The 21,780-nt window shown below is 42.7% G+C and overlaps 1 protein-coding gene across 1 annotated transcript in view; it reads left to right on the top strand.

Annotated features, from left to right (window-relative positions):
- Nucleotides 1-19,444, top strand: part of LOC120062809 (kinase suppressor of Ras 2-like) — a 136,418-nt gene extending 116,974 nt beyond the window's left edge. Inside the window, 7 exon segments of the mRNA XM_039012881.1 lie at nt 2,008-2,167; nt 2,660-2,855; nt 7,356-7,452; nt 7,618-7,751; nt 13,480-13,614; nt 17,758-17,887; nt 19,298-19,444. Coding sequence (XP_038868809.1) covers nt 2,008-2,167; nt 2,660-2,855; nt 7,356-7,452; nt 7,618-7,751; nt 13,480-13,614; nt 17,758-17,887; nt 19,298-19,444 — 999 coding nt within the window.
- Nucleotides 19,445-21,780: the final 2,336 nt, after the last annotated feature.

Below are 21,780 nucleotides of genomic sequence, written 5' to 3'. Positions count from 1 at the left end.
TGCGGGGAGCAGGAACAGGGCACACTGAGTTCTCAAGGCGCACTATAGGACTAGTGCGTGGTACCGGGACTGGTGGTACCGGGCTGAGGGCACGCACCTCAGGACGAGTGCGGGGAGAAAGATCAGTGCGTACAGGGCTCTGGAGACGCACATGAGGCTTGGTGCGTGGGGCCGGAACTGGAGGCACTGGGCTGGATACACGCACCACAGGGAGAGTGCGTGGAGGAGGAACAGGGCTCTGGAGACGCACAGGAGGCTTTGTGCGTGCTGTAGGCACTGTCTTAACCAGACAGCTAGCACGCACCTCAGGACGAGTATGGAGAGCTGTTCCCGGTGACATTAACTCACCAACACGTTCATTCGGACGGATGCCGTGCCTCATGCACCAAACCAGTACATCCCTCATAACTCTCTCCTCCAATTTCTCCATTAACTCCTTTACTGTCTCTGCGTCGCTCACCTCCAAATCCGCCCTCACCGGCTCCCTACGGTAAGCAGGAGGAGTTGGCTCACGTCTCCCGACTGACCCAACTAAACTACCCGAGAGCCCCCCCCCCCAAGAAATTTTTGGGTTTGACTTACGGGCTTCCAGCCTTGTTTCCGTGCTGCCTCCTCATATCGCCGCCTCTCTGCTTTCGCTGCCTCCAGCTCAGCTTTGGGGCGGCGATATTCTCCTGGTTGAGCCCAGGGTCCCTTTCCGTCCAATATATCCTCCCAAGTCCACGAGTCCTGGTTCCTCTCACGCTGCTTGATCCATGGTTGGTGGGGTGTTCTGTCACGATCGTCTTCGTGAGAGAGAGAGGACCAAGGCGCAGCGTGTGCAAAATACATCTCTTTATTTTGGAAGAGAGAAAAAACACGAAACGAACACTATACACAAACTCACAAAACAACAAACGACCGTGAAGCTAAAGACGTAAGTGCAATAACAAGCTACAAACGTACAACATAGACAACACCCCACAAAAGCCTACTGCCTATGGCTGCCTTAAATATGGCTCCCAATCAGAGACAATGAATGACAGCTGTCTCTGATTGAGAACCAATCTAGGCAGCCATAGACATAACTAGACAACACTACTCTACTCTGCCCCATACACATACAACACCCCTAGACATTACAAAACACATACCTTCCCCATGTCACACCCTGACCTAACTAAAAAACATAAAGAAAACAAAGAATACTAAGGCCAGGGCGTGACACCTACAGAACATCCAACATAAACCAGACATCCCGTTAGACCCTACAGAACATCCAACATAAACCAGACATCCCGTTAGACCCTACAGAACATCCAACATAAACCAGGCATCCCGTTAGACCCTACAGAACATCCAACATAAACCAGACATCCCGTTAGACCCTACAGAACATCCAACATAAACCAGGCATCCCGTTAGACCCTACAGAACATCCAACATAAACCAGACATCCCGTTAGACCCTACAGAACATCCAACATAAACCAGACATCCCATTAGACTCAACAGAACATCCAACATAAACCAGACATCCCGTTAGACCCTACAGAACATCCAACATAAACCAGACATCCCGTTAGACCCTACAGAACATCCAACATAAACCAGACATCCCATTAGACTCAACAGAACATCCAACATAAACCAGACATCCCATTAGACTCAACAGAACATCCAACATAAACCAGACATATTTGACAGAATTTGTAAATTGTATGTTGACCATCATCGAGAATATTTTGTATAGTGGGTGTTTTGTTGTTGTTGTTGTGTTTTTGTGTTGTAGGAAAAAACAAACAAAAAAAAAAACACTTATTGTGGACCTGGATTGAAAGGAGTTTCACTCTTCCTCTCCTCTTCATCTCCTCTTCATCTTCCTCTCATCTTCCTCCCCTCTTCATCTTCCTCTCCTGTTCCTCTCCTCATCTTCCTCTCCTCCTCATCTTCCTCTCTTCTTGATCTTCCACTTCATCTTCCTCTCCTCTTCATGTTCTTCTCCTCTTTATCTTCCTCTCCTGAACAGAACGATGAGGTGGAGGATTCGGAGGATGAGTTTGAGGAGATGAACCTGTCTCTGCTGTCGGCCCGTAACTTCCCCCGCAAGGCCAGCCAGACATCCATCTTCCTCCAGGAGTGGGACATCCCCTTCAAACAGCTGGAGATAGGAGAACTCATCGGGAAAGGTAATAGAATAGAATACAAAACAATTGTATTAGTCAAACTGTTACATCTGTTCTATATTGCCCCATACAATGCAGTCACAGTCATTTGAAAAGAGCACATGGTCAGCCATTGTGCAGAATCCTTGGAGCTAGATTTAAAAAAAAAAATAATAATAATAATGTAACTAGGCAAGTCAGTTAAGAACAAATTCTTATTTACAATGACAGCCAACTGGGGAACAGTGGGTTAACTACCTTGTTCAAGGGAAGAACGACAGATTTTTACCTTGTCAGTTTGGGGATTTGATCCAGCAACCAAACACTCTAACCACTAGGCTACCTGCCGCCCCGAAGTGCCTTGCTTCAGGGTCACAATGGTGGGACATTTTAGCTGGGATCTGACACTAGTAGTCCTTTAGTTACCAATTCAGATCCAACTTGAGATTTGAATCAGCGACCCTCTGGCTACAGGTCCACCTCTCTAACCTCTAAGTTACCTTCTGCTCTCTTCAGGTCGCTTCGGGCTGGTGTTCCACGGGCGCTGGCATGGTGAGGTGGCCATCCGCCTCATCGACATCGAGCGGGACAACGAGGACCAGCTGAAGGCCTTCAAGCGGGAGGTGATGGCCTACCGTAACACCCGACATGAGAACGTAGTCCTCTTCATGGGTGTCTGCATGAGCCCCCCACACCTGGCCATCATCACCAGGTGAGTCCCCTAAACCCTCACCTGTGTGTGTGTGGTCCTCTTCACGGGTGCCTGCATGAGCCCCCCACCCCTGGCTATCTTCACCAGGTGAGTGATGATGTTTGTCATTCCTGAGCTCTGTTCCAACATGGATCCCAACCAACTGACGAACTGACTGTGGTCTTCTAATCGAACTGCATCAGTAAGCATTTTGTTGTGGGTCCTCTTCAAGTACAGGATGGGGAATTGGGTCTGACAACCCTGCCATAATTATACTGGGCAGTTTAGGAACAGCAATACATTAAGTAACATCTGTGATGGTTGGTGGTAGTCCCATACCACCAGCTGGTCTCTTAGTGTAGGGAAGCAGCTCGACCCTTTTAACGTCACAGTAACCCCCCCTTAAATTCACCTCTCCTGTCCCTGATCCCACAGTGTTAACCTCCTAGAGTGGTGAAGTGGATGCTATCGCCCAATCTTTTTTCTGAACGTTGACATCAAAATCCCTGCAAAGCTTTCGTAAAATACAATACTCTTGTGAAGTAGTTTAGCTACGTAGTATGAGTCTTTGTTACCCTGGGGCCTGAGTCAGAGTCTCTCTCTCTCCAACAAGGGTGATGTTTTTGTAGATTCACTATAGATCATCATACAGCGCTCCATTCCCTTCTGGAGCACTAGTGTGTGACATGGGTGTCTCAATGAAGCGAAAGGCAGTGTCCTGGCTGTGCTGTCTGGCTGGCTGATTTGACGTGCACTGGGTTGAGCCAAGCCGGGTGTACAGTGATTCGCCACAGCCCTTGCGCGTTGTCTAAAGATCTGTGCTTACACAAAGACTGGCCTTTCAGGATGCGCCGTTATAGGTTTAGAGACATGGTATTGTTTGTCATGTAACAGGACCCCCCAAAAAATGAACTTGATGATTCATCTCAAGGTGTTTATCTGGCAGGAGATTTCTATGAATAAAATATGAAATGTTAGTGGCTGGCTAAGAACACAAACAGACAATGTTACGGCTAAGAAAATGAATGTTTGCTAAGGTGAAGGCGGAATCCAAACTACCTCACGAGTAGAAGTGTATACCTGGAGATGAAGCAGGTGTAATCATATTGTAGCTAAATCCCTGTCTAGACGTGACTAAATGTTTTGTAGTGTTCACTTTTAGGGAAATTCCTTTGTTGTGTTGTCCCTTTTTCAACAAAGGAAAGACTCCACAAAGTAACTGGTAAAAGTAACAAAACAACAATAATTCCTTTGATTCCATTTGATTCTCTCCCTCGTTTTCTATTTGTCAGTTAAACTGCTGTGTCATTGTTTCTTCAGAGGAAATGTGAGGGTAACTCATCAAACCAGTCTGAAGCCCCCTCCCCTGTTATGATAACAGCTCAGTAGCAGAAATAATGTTTCACAAAAAAACTGAATCTAAAGACAGAGGATGTTATTCTTGACTTTGTATTAGTACCGTGTAAACTTCAAGAATGATGCAGTTGAGTAAATTGAAAGGAAGCGGGATGTTATAGAAACAATGCCATTCCTTCCCTTATTGCCCGAGTATCAACCCTGAGTTGTCTGCATGACCCACGATTGCAATAACCCTCTGAGCTAAAGCCTAGGCATTTACTCTGGGAGCTAACACAAGTTTTTGGCTGTCAGGCAAAATCACTCATCATGCAAGCATAGTTCGGCGAACCACCAACACTCGCAAACAATAGTTCAAAGGACTGCTTTGCCTTGTACAAGTCCTGAGTGCTGAAATGAGTGAGTGCATGAAATCAAAGTAAATGTCATAGCTAGCTGCATAGAGCTGCTCTTAATATACAGTACCTGCTATAGAGCCGCACTAGTCTTAAATATTCCACTCAGGCTTATTACCCCGGAGACCAACAGGAAAAACATGTCAAATTGAACCTGAATGAGGACGAAATTGGCTTATGCCAGGCAGGGATGAAAGGTTAGTCAGTGATGCGGACAATTCAGCAAATATTAATATTGATTGTTTGTCTTTGATTCGCCATGAGTGGCTGTGTGTGGATTGATTTGCAGGAGCGCCCGCAGCGTGGAATAATCATTAGCCGTTTCCTGTCACCGCAGGTTTCTATCCATAAGGAATAATTACTCTGCTTTTCAAGGCTCTCTAGGCTCTCTGAGTGTTTTGGTGACTTTATTGGCTTTTGCTCAGCAGAGAGAGCCACGAATACAACTCCATCCCTGTATTACTATCCTGACTGTATTCATCCCGACTGTTGACAACATGCACACACACACACACACACACACACACTTGAAAGCTATGGCAGTAATTTATGTCATCCCTGGATGTTTATCGGTAGCTGAAGTTGTTGACGTTGCGTCATCAGGTGATATAAGGTCCCCATCCCGTCTCACGGAGTCAGAGCCCAGAGAGATGCTAAAAATGTCTCCTGTCACCTTACCTCTTTGTATGAATGAATATGCATGAAGCTCCGGTATCAGTTTGGCCCTCAGGCCATCTGGATGTCACCTAGCTGCGTCAAGCCATCACAGTCAGGGGAAGGGGAAGGCTTTGTGGTGAGAGGAGGGGGTGAGGGGTGAGAGGAGGGGTGAGAGGAGGATGGGGTGAGGGGCTTTGGGGTGATAGAAGGGTTGACGGGGGAGGAGGGGGCAGGGACTTTGGGGTGATAGAAGGGGTGACGGGGGAGGGGCTTTGGGGTGAGGGGGAGGGGCTTTGGGGTAATAGAAGGGGTGGCGGGGGGGGTCTTTGGGGTGATAGGAGGGGGAGGGGCTTTGGGGTGATGGGAGGGGGGTGAGGGGGAGGGGCTTTGGGGTGATATAAGGGGGGTGAGGGGGAGGGGCGTTGGGGTGATGGGAGGGGGGGGAGGGGGAGGGGCTTTGGGGTGATAGAAGGGGGGGAGGGGGAGGGGCTTTGGGGTGATGGGAGGGGGGTGAGGGCGGTGGGCTTTGGGGTGATAGAAGGGGGGTGAGGGGGAGGGGCTTTGGGGTGATAGAAGGGGGTGAGGGGGAGGGGCTTTGGGGTGATGGGAGGGGGGAGGCTTTGGGATGTGAGGAGATGTAATGCTACTCTCTCTCAATTCAATTCAAAGGGCTTTATTGGCATGGGGAACATAAGCAAGTGACGTAGATAATGAATAAAAGTGAAATAAACAATAAAAAATAAACAGTAAACATTACACTCACAAAAGCTAAAGAGGAAAAGTTTCAGCTGGACTTTTACATGATCAAAGAGATAATGTGAAGAGCCTTTACGACCAGGTCCACCTATACAAGGCAGCAGTGCCCACCTTCGTCCGGACCCTAAAGGACATCTCCCTCAAACGCAGCCCCAACACCTCACACAAAAGCAACAGATCAATAGACACCCCGGCCAGACCAGCAAGACACTCTCCCAGACCTGCGGGACCACCCTGTGAGGTTGTATAATGAAGAGGTCTGGTCTGACACGCTCTGTGTGAGGGTATCTTTCTCTCTCTCTCTCTCTCATTATACACACACAGAGAGAGAGAGAGAGATTATCTTGCTGAGCTATCTCTTTCAGTCCAGCTGAAACTTTTTGGGGTTGCCCTGTGCCATTACTGTTAGATGGCAGGCAGCCCCTGACTGTGATTCACCAGGAGTGGATAGATGGCAGGCAGCCCCTGGCTGTGATTCACCAGGAGTGGATAGATGGCAGGCAGCCCCTGGCTGTGATTCACCAGGAGTGGATAGATGGCAGGCAGCCCCTGACTGTGATTCACCAGGAGTGGATAGATGGCAGGCAGCCCCTGGCTTTAGTTGTTCTCTGCTCTCATCCATTGCCTGCCCTCTGAGGCCAAACGAGAGGCCTTGGGGATAGATGTCAAACCAGTTATTCCTCCACTACAAAGTCAAATGCTCAGCTTGTGTTATTGGAGATGTAATGTAATGTGTAATATTCAATTAACAACAAAACATAATGGATATGTCCGTACACTGGAACTGATACCATCATCATTATTGAATATTCAATTAACAACAAAACCCCCCTGGAAAAAAAGAAAAAAGAACATATCATATGAAGTCATGAAACAATGCTTCTCTTGCTATGAAGATGAATATATTATTCTACACTACTCTACTCTACTCTATTCTACTTTACTCTACTCTACTCTACACTACTCTACTCTACTCTACACTACTCTACTATATTCTACTCTACTATATTCTACTCTATTCTACTCTACACTACTCTACTATGTTCTACTCTACACTACTCTACTCTACTCTACTATATTCTACTATACTATACTCTATTCTACACTACTCTATTCTACTCTACACCACTCCACACTACTCTGCATAACACTATTCTACACTATTCGACTATACTCTACACTACACTCCACTACTATACACTACTCTACTATACACTACATTACACTACTCTACACTACACTACTCTACTATACTATAATCTATTATATTCTACTCTACTTACTATACCTTACTCTATTATAATCTACTGTGTTCTAATGTATGATGTGTTGTTAAGTTGTAATGTCTCTCGCTCAGCTTGTGTAAGGGAAGGACCCTGTATTCGGTGGTGAGGGATGCCAAAGTCATCCTGGATGTTAACAAGACCAGACAGATCGCCCAGGAGATGGTTAAGGTACTGTAATGTTTTTAAGACTCATTACACATTACCTTAACAACATAATCAATGTGTTGGAGACTGCCTGGATCATTCAATCAATCAATTTCTTCTACAACAATATTGGTCACAAAATATGACTCAGTCTAGACTCGCAATGAGTTATGTTTGTGTTGTTTTCAGGGAATGGGCTATCTTCACGCCAAGGGGATCCTACACAAGGACATGAAGTCCAAGAATGTTTTCTATGACAACGGCAAAGTGGTCATCACCGACTTCGGACTCTTCACCATATCTGGGGTTCTGCAAGCCGGCAGGTTAGTACTTACTGTTGTACTTTACATTAAAGTACAGTAGAGTGCAGTACAGTACAGTAGAGTGCAGTACAGTACAGTAGATGTGCTGGGATAAGATACATAGATACATCTGTTTAGAAAAAGCATAAGTAGGAAAACAAAAAGAAACCAAATAGAAAGGAGTGTGTCATTATAACCCCGCCTGCTGTGATAGTTCTTTTACTGCAGTGATGATTATACTCTTTAGTGGTTCAAACGTCTGTATTATCTAGAAAATTATATGGATCGGTGCTAATCTCTATTTAATTTGTCTCCCTTAGAGTGATTAAAGTCTATCTCTGCTTTCTTCTGCCGCTATGCTGAAATGACTGCTCCCTGAAATGACTGCTCCCTGAAATGACTGCTTCCTGAAATGACTGCTCCCTGAAATGACTGCTCCATGAAATGACTGCTTCCTGAAATGACTGCTCCCTGAAATAACTGCTCCCTGAAATGACTGCTCCCTGAAATGACTGCTCCCTGAAATGACTGCTTCCTGAAATGACTGCTCCCTGAAATGACTGCTCCATGAAATGACTGCTCCCTGAAATGACTGCTCCCTGAAATGACTGCTTCCTGAAATGACTGCTCCATGAAATGACTGCTCCCTGAAATGACTGCTCCCCGAAATAACTGCTCCCTGAAATGACTGCTCCCTGAAAATGACTGCTCCCTGAAATGACTGCTCCCTGAAATGCCAGCAGCCACACGTTTCACACAGCAAGGCATCTTAATAAATCTTTTGTCAATACTTATATATGGAGCAGCTTTACAGGCGTTATCAACAGCTTTACAGGCGTTTTGATTGACATATATGGTGAGACGACACCAACTGCTATAATTGACTGGTGATTAGATTTGTCATCAGGGATGTATTTCCATTTAATTGGCCACATCAATTAAAAATCTCCAGTAGGTATGAGATGTGTTCCTGCTATTGACTGTGAGACGATTACACGTGCTATGTACTACTAATTATTATAATCAGCCGGCTTCCCAACGAGAGGTATTGCATAGTGTGTTTTCAACAAGTTTGTACAACATAGTTGAAACGTGGTGTTGCGTAGGAGTGCATTTCAACACCATGGATGGAAGAGGGTAGGAAAAGTGTATGAGATGAGTCACTGTTTATGTCAAATGAAGATGGAGGGTTTTATATTGGCATTCTTAACAGCTCATTAAAACCTGAAGCCTCTTCTAAATACATGCTGAAGTGTTACTGTAGACAGATATGCAGTCCTGTAACATGATGCAACATGCACCTAGATCTTATACAGCTTTATCCAGTCTACCGTTAGTTTCCAGTGTAGCCAACTGCCATTTTGGTTTGCTCTGGAATCAATACTTTGTATTGTAGTATAGTCATTTACTCAACCTGGTCTCAGAGCATTTCATATTATTCTGTACATAAATCTGTGAACCCATTTAGTATGATATGTTACGTTTTGTATGGTAATTATTGATTTGTGGATGTCGATCACTCATTTCGTGTGATATGCTACGAATTACAATTCAAATGATATGTTCCGAATTTGCTAAACATATGATATGTTACAAATTCTAGCTAGGTGACTAGGCAGCTAACATTTGCTGGCTGGTTAACGTTAGCTAGGCTAGGAGTTGGGGTTAGGGTTAAGTTTAGGAGTTAGGTTAAAGGGTTAGGGGTAGGGGAAGGGTTAGCTAAAAAGGTTAAGGTTAGGGGAACGGTTAGCTAACAAATAGCTAAAAAGTTGTAAGTAGTTGAGAGGTTGCCAATTAGCTAAAATGCTAAAGTTGTCCGTGATGAGATTCAAACTCACAACCTTTAGGTTGCTAGACGTTTTCATTATACACCAACCCACCCTACTTTTGTTTTTTGACTTAAGTAACCATCTCTCTAATGTAACCATACCAAACGTAACATACGGTATCATACTAATTTGAGTGTCCCGGATGTACATTTACTATGTTACGTCTAGTCAATGAGACCAGGCTGGTTGACTAGACAGAAGCAGGAGCCAAACAGAATGTGTGTATGGACACAACATCTAAAGATTCTAACAGATCAAAGAATATGTGATTCACTCTGATCATTGTGTTAGGATTGTTTTAAGGAACTGTTGTTACTGCAATGCCGAACAGAGAAAACCTGGAAAGTTTTTTTTGTTGTATTTCCTGTTGTGCTATTTGACTTGCAGTGTACAAAAGTCTCTATGAAATGACTGTGCACCAATGCTCACAATGGCCACACTAAGGCTTACTGTTTGTCAGGTTATCATTTGATGTTTTTGGCATCTCTCTGGATGATGAAGAAAGCCCCCCCAAAATTAAAAATAATGGGAAAATAATGGGAAAATGGGAATAATGGGAAAATAATCAAAATATGTTTTTGTTGCTGTTTTTGAGACGTCCCATCCGTCCCTCGACTCCTGATTAAACCCTCATAGACGTCTGGTATTGTCGTCAATACCCAGAAGCCTCTATTTCAAAGTTGAACATCTAAAATAATTTCTGGGAACAAATAGCTAGGTGTGAGATGGTTAATCTAGCGTCAGTAGTTGTGACTTGTTTATGTTGTTGTTTATTTTCATTGGCAGGCAAGACAGCTTGCTAATAAACAGGTCTGACGGAATGACAAGACAAACATTTACCTACCGCCCCTCACTCTCAGCAGGAACGCTATGTTGTGGTGGCGTCAGGAGTGTGTGTGTGTGTGTGTCACACAAACAGGAGTGTTTCTAATTTTTACTGGGAAATGTTTGACAACCATTCATGTAGTGTCAACCTGCCAAACACACATGAGGATATGTAGATGTCTGAAATGTCAACAATACTGGGCCTCTGCTAACTGGCAGTTGAATAATCAGACTGTTGTTTTCATTTAACCAGGCAAGTCAGTTAAGAACAAATTCTTATTTACAGTGACAGCCTAGGAACGGTGGGTTAAATGCCTTGTTCAGTGGCAGAACGACAGATTTTTACCATGTCAGCTCGGGGATTCAATCTAGCAACCTTTCGGGTTACTGGCTCAGTGCTCTAACCACTAGGCTACCTGCCGCCCCTGGTTCACTCTTTTTTTGTTAGTAAAACTTCCTCACCTACCAAAGCCAACCCTCTGAATGATGAATTATCATTATCACCAAGAGAAAACAAACAACGCCCTGCATATATATCTTCATCATTAAATAAGAACTACAATGGGGAGCTAAATGAAACCATCAGTTTCATGACTCAACGTGTTGTTGTGTGCATCATGATGAAAACGGATGAATGAGTGGACAGATAGCAGATCCTTTGGATGGAAATACCCACAGTAGTGCAATGCAGTGCTGTGTGTTATTGCAGAGCTGCCAGTGTGCCTGTCTATTTGACTGAGTCAGTGAGCGCTCAGGATGCATTTTGAAGTAGTTGAGAATGTCAGAAGGGTTGTAGTCGATTTGATTTGATTTATTAGGATCCCCATTAGTCGACACCAGTGGTGGCAGCTAGTCTTTCTGGGGTTCAACACATAACGGAAAAGATATTACAGACAAAATACTTTACAATTTACATACATGAACATGTAGTGTGTTCGTGTGTGCCTCTATCAGTTACACGTACATGTCAGTACATACACACAACAAGTAGGTGACACGGGGGAGAGGCGTGTCATGAAGTGTTCCTTTATTTGTTTTTTTGAAACCAGGTTTGATGTTCACTTGCACTATATAAGATGGAAGAGAGGTCCATTCACTCATGGCTCTGTATAATATTGTACGTTTTCTTGAATTTGTTCTGGATCTGGGGACTGTGAAAAGACCCCTGGTGGCATGTCTGGTAGGGTAAGTGTGTGTGTCAGTGCTGCGTGTAAGTTTACTATGCAAACAATTTGGAATTTCCAACACATTAATGTTTCTTATTAAAACAATAAGTGATGCAGTCAGTCTTTCCTCAACTCTTAGCTAAGAGAGACATGCATGCATAGTATTAATATTATCCCTCTGATTGCAATGAAGAGCAAGACGTTCTGCTCTGTTCTGGGCCAGCTGCAGCTTAACTAGGTCTTTCTTTGCAGCACTTCACCATATGACTGGACAATCACGATAAGATAACACTAGAGCCTGCAGGACTTGTTGTGTGAAGTGTGGTGTCAAAAAAGCAGGCAGGATCACTGGACAGATAGTAGCAGTTCCAGCAACTGATGCCAACCGAGTCATGGGATCCAAACTCAAAGGGTAGCTAGCTAGTAACCAAACTTTTTCAATAGACTTTCTATCAGGTATCAAGGTAAGACCCAGATGCAGACCGTGTCGAAGTAACAATGTTTATTACAGCCACAGGGGCAAAGGTACAGGACGGCAGGCAGGCTCAGGGGCAGGCAGAGTGGTCAGGTGGGAGCGTACAGGGTCAGGACAGGCAAGGGTCAAAAACCAGGAGGACGAGAAAAGAGAGACTGGGGAAAAGCAGGAGCTGACACAAAACCACTGGTTGACATGACAAACAAGACGAACTGGCAACAGACAAACAGAGAACACAGGTATAAATACACAGGGCATCATAGGGAAGATGGGCGACACCTGGAGGAGGGTGGAGACAATCACAAAGACAGGTGAAACAGATCAGGGTGTGACACTTTCAGAACTTTCCAAAACAACAAACTTCTCAAAACAACAAACCGAGAGAGAGAGAAAGAGAGAGAGAGAGAGAATGAATTGAAAGAGAGAGAGAAAAAGAAAGAGAATGAGAGAGAGGGGGAGAGAGATGAGAGAAAGAGAGAGATAGGAGAATGAGAGCGATAGAGAGATAAGAGAGAGATGGAAGAATGAGAGAGATGGAGAGATACGAGAGAGAGAGATGGGAGAGTGAGAGAGAGAGAGATGGGAGAGAAAGAGAGAGATGGGAGAGAAAGAGAGAGAGCGAGAGATGGGAGAGATAAAGAGAGAGAGAGAGAGAGAGATAAAGAGAGATGGTATGAACATGGTGGAGAGAGAGAAAAGAGCCTGACTGAGCCATCAGGATTTAGACTTTCTAATGGGGTGTGATGTCATCCAGCAGGATGTCTCAGGGTGCGTTTGGGGTGTGATGTCATCCAGCAAGATGTCTCAGGGTGCGTTTGGGGTGTGATGTCATCCAGCAAGATGTCTCAGGGTGCGTTTGGGGTGTGATGTCATCCAGCAAGATGTCTCAGGGTGCGTTTGGGGTGTGATGTCATCCAGCAGGATGTCTTAGGGTGCGTTTGGGGTGTGATGTCATCCAGCAAGATGTCTCAGGGTGCGTTTGGGGTGTGATGTCATCCAGCAAGATGTCTCAGGGTGCGTTTGGGGTGTGATGTCATCCAGCAAGATGTCTCAGGGTGCGTTTGGGGTGTGATGTCATCCAGCAGGATGTCTTAGGGTGCGTTTGGGGTGTGATGTCATCCAGCAGGATGTTTGTGTAGATGGGAAAGAAAAGGACAGATTCACCCTTGACACAAAACGCCGCCTTCCAGTTGTTTTAGATGTCTCCTAGTGTGTGTATGAACTACTGGAAGTATGAATTATGAGTTTCAATTAAACAATAATACTGTATTTAGATCAAGATAACAACACAAAAGTAGCAGAAATGTACAACCCCATACTGCTTTATCTGTATAGGGATGATATTAATTAATTATGAACAATTAGAACAAAAAAATGGTGCCCATAAACTTTGAGAAAACTATGAACACACCGTTCCACATTCAGACTGTTGTTGACTTGTCTCTATCCTGCAGCCGTAGAGAGGACAAGCTGAGGATCCCCAGTGGGTGGTTGTGTCACCTGGCCCCTGAAATAGTCTCTCAGCTCTCCCCGGAAACAGAGGAGGACAAGCTGCCTTTCTCCAAACAGTCAGACGTCTTTGCTTTCGGGTGAGTACCGCTACGTTGCAAATGGTACCCTATTCCATATGTAGTGCGCTACTCTCGACCAGGGCCCATATCTCTCTGGTTATACGTTGTGCACTATTAAGGAATAGGATGCCGTTTTGAATACACTATGTGTCCCTCACCACTTCTCTTTTGTTGTGAGGAGTTGTTCAGGAGCCTCTTCACTCTCTGTCTAGTTTTCATTGGATTTTCAAGCCCGATTGTATTGACTTGAATGAAATTGAATAAACTTTATCCCACTAGGGGAAATTGGGTTTGTCACTAGCAAGACAAATACTATAATGTTTATTTTATTTTTTTGTTATCCCTCTGAACCATTTACCATCTCTTCCATCTTTCCTCTCAGCCATCTTCCGTCTCAGCCATCTTCCTTCTCTTCCATCTTCCCTCTCATCCATGTTTGGAATGGTTATAATAAAATGGTAATAATAGCTAGAATGGTTATAGTTTTCCAGTCTACTTGACCTAACCAAGAAAAACTCTAGTACCTTAGATATAAGTACCTTAGATATATACCTTAGATATAACACTGACCCTAGTTATAACACTGACTCTAGTTATAACACTAGTTATAACACTGACTCTAGTTATAATACTAGTTATAAAACTGACCCTAGTTATAACACTCACCCTAGTTATAACACTGACCCCAGTTATAACACTAGTTATAACACTGACCCTAGTTATAACACTGACCCTAGTTAACACTAGTTATAACACTCACCCTAGTTATAACACTAGTTATAACACTGACCCTAGTTAACACTAGTTAAACACTGACCCTAGTTATAACACTAGTTATAACACTGACACTAGTTATAACACTGACCCTAGTTAACACTAGTTATAACACTGACCCTAGTTATAACACTAGTTATAACACTGACCCTAGTTATAACACTGCCCCTAGTTATAACACTAGTTATAACACTGACCCTTGTTATAACACTGACCCCAGTTATAACACTAGTTATAACACTGCCCCTAGTTATAACACTGACCCTAGTTAACACTAGTTATAACACTGACCCTAGTTATTCCACTAGTTATAACACTGACCCTAGTTATTACACTAGTTATAACACTGACCCTAGTTATAACACTAGTTATAACACTGACCCTAGTTATTACACTAGTTATAACACTGACCCTAGTTATAACACTAGTTATAACACTGACCCTAGTTATAACACTAGTTATAACACTGACCCTAGTTAACACTAGTTATAACACTGCCCCTAGTTATAACACTGCCCCTAGTTATAACACTGCCCCTAGTTATAACACTAGTTATAACACTGACCCTTGTTATAACACTGACCCTAGTTAACACTAGTTATAACACTGCCCCTAGTTATAACACTGACCCTAGTTATAACACTGACCCTAGTTAACACTAGTTATAACACTGACCCTAGTTAACACTAGTTATACCACTGACCCTAGTTATAACACTAGTTACAACACTGACCCTAGTTAATCCACTAGTTATAACACTGACCCTAGTTATTACACTAGTTATAACACTGACCCTAGTTATTACACTAGTTATAACACTGACCCTAGTTATTACACTAGTTATAACACTGACCCTAGTTAATCCACTAGTTATACCACTGACCCTAGTTATAACACTAGTTACAACACTGACCCTAGTTAACACTAGTTATAACACTGACCCTTGTTATAACACTGACCCTAGTTAATCCACTAGTTATAACACTGACCCTAGTTATAACACTAGTTATAACACTGACCCTAGTTATTACACTAGTTATAACACTGACCCTAGTTATTACACTAGTTATAACACTGACCCTAGTTATTACACTAGTTATAACACTGACCCTAGTTATTACACTAGTTATAACACTGACCCTAGTTATTACACTAGTTATAACACTGACCCTAGTTATTACACTAGTTATAACACTGACCCTAGTTATTACACTAGTTATAACACTGACCCTAGTTATTACACTAGTTATAACACTGACCCTAGTTAATCCACTAGTTATACCACTGACCCTAGTTATAACACTAGTTACAACACTGACCCTAGTTAACACTAGTTATAACACTGACCCTTGTTATAACACTGACCCTAGTTAATCCACTAGTTATAACACTGACCCTAGTTATAACACTAGTTATAACACTGACCCTAGTTATAACACTAGTTATAACACTGACCCTAGTTATAACACTCACCCTAGTTATAACACTGACCCTAGTTAATCCACTAGTTATAACACTGACCCTAGTTATTACACTAGTTATAACACTGACCCTAGTTATTACACTAGTTATAACACTGACCCTAGTTATAACATTGTTACTTTATACAACGGGATACCAACATATTCAAATAATGATTTACATATTTTAATGAAAAACGTTATTTTGATGAATTTATTTATACTATTTCATCCTTCCACAAGATATAGTCCGGACACAAATCTAGGGTTGCTACCCAAGCCGGCTGGTCGTTCGTTCTATCGGTTCGGTTGCCAGAGACGCAGTCGTTCAGTTTTTTTATTTTGTATCTATGGACTCGACCCAGTCATTCGTTCTAAATGTTCCATTGCCATACTGGCTGGCAATGTTCTTACCCATTGCTTGCTAGGTAGCCAACTACGGCTAACTTACAGTCACATCAAACTGTGTAGTCTGAATAACAACAAAGTAGCTGCATTTGCATTTGTTTGAGCTGTTTTCTAGTGACATTTATTTAGATACATCCCATAACAATGAGCTAATGATGCGCAATTTCACCTGGCATAGAACATGTGCTCTCACGTCAGGACACTGTTGTTCAGAGGAGCTAGCCAACAACACAGATACAACAATTACTTCAAACTGAAGTTGGAAAGACTGCAAACTAGCTGCACCGTTTTCTATTGACATTTCTTTCTATATATCCATAAAAATTATACTGATTCATGATAGCGACTTGCTGAGAAAAGCTGCTTGCTGCATCCCGACTCCCGACCCCTACACGTTCATTACTATAGGACAGTTGGAGATAGAATTTCAATAGCCTACTGAAACAATGTGGCAAATGTCAGAGAGACACACAGCAAGGTTTATTAAAAATCTCTGCTATTTAAAACCAATTGCTAGTCTAAAAGAAATGGGAGATAATGTTTAGAGTCTTTTTACAGTGGAGATCAAGTTTTATAAATTGTCTGGCTGGGCTATAACACTGACCCTAGTTATAACACAAGTTCTAACATTCCATGCTCTGCCATTCCTTGTCTTCTATTTTTTATCTTCTGTGATCGTCACAGACCCCTTTGCGTGGGCGGACCCTGCACTGTTGACTCCTAACACAATTGCATTTTCAGATGTCCTCCCATATGGAGGGCCTGTCACTGGATCAGTCTGAGGGGAAGGGACGCAGTGCTCACATACACACTGGATGGGCCCCATATGGCACGCTATTCCCTATATAGTGCATTACTTTTAACCAGAGCCCTGTGGGAATAGGGTGTCATTTGGGATACAGCCGGTGTCCATCTGGCCTGTTGGTGCCTTAGTGTTATCTAGAGGTGACCCCTAGAGCTGTTGTACATATTCAGCAATTCTCCATGTGTTTTTTTTTTCTATCTTGGCCAAATGCTATTTTTATGCTACTCAACCCTGGTTGTTGACATGACAGTGGAGAAAATGGCTGCTCATAATGCAAAGAGAGGATAGTGTGACGATGTTGATGAAGTATACTGTATTAAATGGACCTAACAGGTTTGATATAAAGTTAGTTCCTCAGCAGCAACCTTGTGGTCTGTCAGACTCATTGTCGGAGCGTCTATAGCTTTTCAATGTATTCCGGCAAGCACAACAGACATACAGCATAGAGATGTGGTTACATACCCCTTGTGTGTGGATGTCTGTTGTTGTATTTTGTCATAATCTCACCGTAATAGGAAAATATTACATACACACATCCAATCTCCCTGAGCAGGTGCTGAATAGGAAAACAAATCAATTAATTGTGAAACTGCACAGTGAAATCTATGCTGCCGTGTCATTGATGGTATCATAATGTTAAATGTCTAAACCATGGGATATTTCACACATCTGCCCCCCCCAACTGATTCCCCCCTGTGCTGTGTCTGTCTGCAGCACTATCTGGTACGAGTTGCATGCACGTGAGTGGCCTTATAAGAACCAGCCAGCAGAAGTAATCATCTGGCAGGTGGGCAGCGGAATGAAACCCAATCTCACACAGATCGGTATGGGCAAAGAGATATCGGTGAGTGTTGCCCATTTACAGCAAACTGTACCACACCTACTGACTATGTTTCATTGAACCTTTATTTAACTAGGCAAGTCAGTTAGGAACAAATTCTTATTTACAATGACGGCCTACACTGGACAACGCTGGGCCAATTGTGCGCCGCCCTATGGGACTCCCGATCACGTCCGGATGTGATACAACCTGGATTCGAACCAGGGACTGTAGTGACACCTCTTAATTTAAATTTGTAATTTTACCTTTATTTAACCAGGCAAGTCAGTTAAGAACAAATTCTTATTTACAATGACAGTCTTGTACTGGCAAGGCCTCTCTTGCACTGAGATGCAGTGTCTTAGACCGCTGCGCCACTCGGGAGCAGTTAGAAGTTGCTCACTAGTTGTAGGTGAACATATTCTAAGTCCATGGGTAAAGATACTGTATATTCCTGAGTAGGGTTCTTCATAGTAGTGCAGTGTTAACTTTCTTTCTTCACATAGCTGAACACCACACGCCTGGTTGTTTCAGGTCTGATCTGTGTACATATCAATTTACAGGTGTTCAGAATGAGCATCCTCATACATATCAATTTACAGGTGTTCAGAATGAGCATCCTCATACATATCAATTGACAGTTGTTCAGAATGAGCATCCTCATACATATAAATTGACAGGTGTTCAGAATGAGCATCCTCATACATATCAATTGACAGGTGTTCAGAATGAGCATCCTCATACATATCAATTGACAGGTGTTCAGAATGAGCATCCTCATACATATCAATTGACAGGTGTTCAGAATGAGCATCCTCATACATATCAATTGACAGGTGTTCAGAATGAGCATCCTCATACATATCAATTGACAGGTGTTCAGAATGAGCATCCTCATACATATCAATTGACAGGTGTTCAGAATGAGCATCCTCATACATATCAATTGACAGGTGTTCAGAATGAGCATCCTCATACATATCAACTTACAGGTGTTCAGAATGAGCATCCTCATACATATCAATTGACAGGTGTTCAGAATGAGCATCCTCATACATATCAATTGACAGGTGTTCAGAATGAGCATCCTCATACATATCAATTGACAGGTGTTCAGAATGAGCATCCTCATACATATCAATTGACAGGTGTTCAGAATGAGCATCCTCATACATGGAATGAGACTAAATCCTGTACACCTTCCTGGGATGTTTTTAGTTTTTTTTTTTTGTCCTGTCCTCAATTGGCTGTTTGTTATTTGTGTTTTCTGAACCACTTCACAAAATAATTTCTCTCACAGGAAAAAATACTGTTATTTGAATCCGGTGGCATTCGTCCATTTGTCCAGTTCTCCACGCAGGTCTCTTTCTCTCCTGTTTGTCCTGTGTGTGCCTGGCTCTCTAAACGGGGTCTGTTCTGGATCTCCCTCCCTAGGACATCCTGCTCTTCTGCTGGGCGTTCGAGCAAGAGGAGAGGCCCAGCTTCTCCAAGCTGGTGGATCTGCTGGAAAAGTTGCCAAAAAGGAACCGCCGCCTTTCCCACCCAGGGCACTTCTGGAAGTCAGCTGAGTATGTCAAATGAGACTAAAATACAACAAAGTAAACTCACCTAGACTATGTATCCTCATGGTGTGTGTGTGTGTGTGTGTGTGTGTGTGTGTGTGTGTGTGTGCGTGTGCGTGTGCGTGTGCGTGTGTGTGTGTGTGTGTGTATATAGGTGCAGTTGACCGTGACCCTCTGAACCTAGACTTCTCAACATCCTCTGAACTCATATTTTGGGTTTATTGTTTAATCACATGGAAGATGTGTTTTATTTCATTACTCAAATGACCTGTTCAGTTTGTTGGTTGGTTTCTTTATTCTGGAATGTATTTTTCTCAATGTCACTTGTTTTAATGAGAGTTTTTTTTGTGTCATGTCTCACTTCATTGTGTACGGAAAATGCATCAGAATGAACTAGTTTTTAGAATGAATGTAATTATGTAATGAATTGTGAAATGTAAATTTTTAAGTAATTGTCTTGCCATTTCCTGTCTGTCAACTGTCTTTGTCATTTGTCAGTGTACCTCATGGTCCCTTGTGTTTGTGTTCTCTACATGTTAGTCTCAAAGCTTTATTTTAAAGTCATTATTCACTATTGAATGTGAAGACTCCACTCCTGTCACTTGTAGGGCTGGATGATACTTCAGTACATTGGTAGGAAACTGTTCTGTGCTTTGATTATTGCCTGTGAACACTGTTGAGGATGCGTAAAAAAAAATGGCATCCTATTCCCTACACTGACCTGTCAAAAACGTCAAAGGTAGTGCACTAGATGGGAAATAGGGTGCGAGATGTTTGAACAGCAGCCTTTTTTCTCAGCTCTGGGCCATTCAGGAGAAGACCTAGACTGACTGACTAGAAATCTCTCACACTAATGTCAAAACGCTGACACTTCAAATGTATCTCATTACTTAGTAGAAATGTGCTTCAACACCTTGGACAAATGCTGTCACTGAGAAATAGGTGTAGAGTGGTTACTTTGGTGTTTTAACGCAGAAAAGTTAAAAAAAAAAAAAAAAAGATGTATAGCCAGCTAGCTAAGGTCACTACCTACGTACGTTAATGATGACACAATCGATTCACTTCAGGAATTTGTCAGCCCTATAATTGACAAAGCACTTTCTGAACAGACACCATGACACAGTCTAGTAACACGACTCTGTCCATGACCTGGCCTTTTCTATCATATATTTCACAGCGATATTTGAAATCTAAGCAAGCTAGAGTGCAGTTAGATTGTGAAAACCAGTGTCTAACTAAGAACTGTAAAGCTACTGCCATGGGCTCTGTACAGCCATGGCTTAGATGCAGACAATCCAATCCTGTATAAAGCCCTTTCTACAACACTATATTATACAGTAAAATATGTTGGAAATGCATACAAACAAATTGCTGCTGTTTTTTGGAGTACATCTGTCTATTTTGGAATTACTGGAATTCAGATATTGTACGTGGGTCATTTATATTTGTACTGTTTACAACTTTTAAGTGCATGAAATGGACTACAAAGGATCTAGTCTCATTATTACGATACAAAGTTGACTCTTTCAGCTCTACATTAAGTATATGATCACTGGGGTATTTTCTGATGGAACTGTTGTCAGCGTAGGATCACCACACAATACAGTTACAACAGTTAATAAGACTATACAGCCTGCTTTGTAAAAAAGAAATGTTCAAAAGCGATGTTTAAGAGAATGATTGTAATATTATATTTGCACAGTATAATCGTGAAGAGAAATAACTAATTGTGCTGGGAAAAAAACAAATCAACAGGAAAAACCAATCAACATTTAGTGGAAAGTATACAGTGGCTTGCGAAAGTATTCACCCCCTTGGCATTTTCCCTATTTTGTTGCCTTATAACCTGGAATTAAAATAGATTTTTTGGGGGTTTGTATCATTTGATTTACACAACATGCCTACCACTTTGAAGATGCAAAATATTTTTTATTGTGAAACAAACAAGAAATAAGACAAAAAAACTGAAAACTTGAGCGTGCATAACTATTCACCCCCCCCCCCCAAAGTCAATACTTTGTAGAGCCACCTTTTGCAGCAATTACAGCTGCAAGTCTCTTGGGGTATGTCTCTATAAGCTTGGCACATCTAGCCACTGGGATTTTTGCCCATTCTTCAAGGCAAAACTGCTCCAGCTCCTTCAAGTTGGATGGGTTCCGCTGGTGTACAGCAATCTTTAAGTCATACCACAGATTCTCAATTGGATTGAGGTCTGGGAATGGCCTAGTCAAAGCCAATACATTTAAATGTTTCCCCTTAAACCACTCGAGTGTTGCTTTAGCAGAATGCTTAGGGTCAATGTCCTGCTGGAAGGTGAACCTCCGTCCCAGTCTCAAATCTCTGGAAGACTGAAAC

The sequence above is a fragment of the Salvelinus namaycush genome, chromosome 18, assembly GCF_016432855.1.
Source record: "Salvelinus namaycush isolate Seneca chromosome 18, SaNama_1.0, whole genome shotgun sequence".
Classification (NCBI taxonomy): domain Eukaryota; kingdom Metazoa; phylum Chordata; class Actinopteri; order Salmoniformes; family Salmonidae; genus Salvelinus; species Salvelinus namaycush.
The sequence above is the reverse complement of the archived record's forward strand: the minus strand, read 5'-3'. Positions and strand labels throughout refer to the sequence as shown.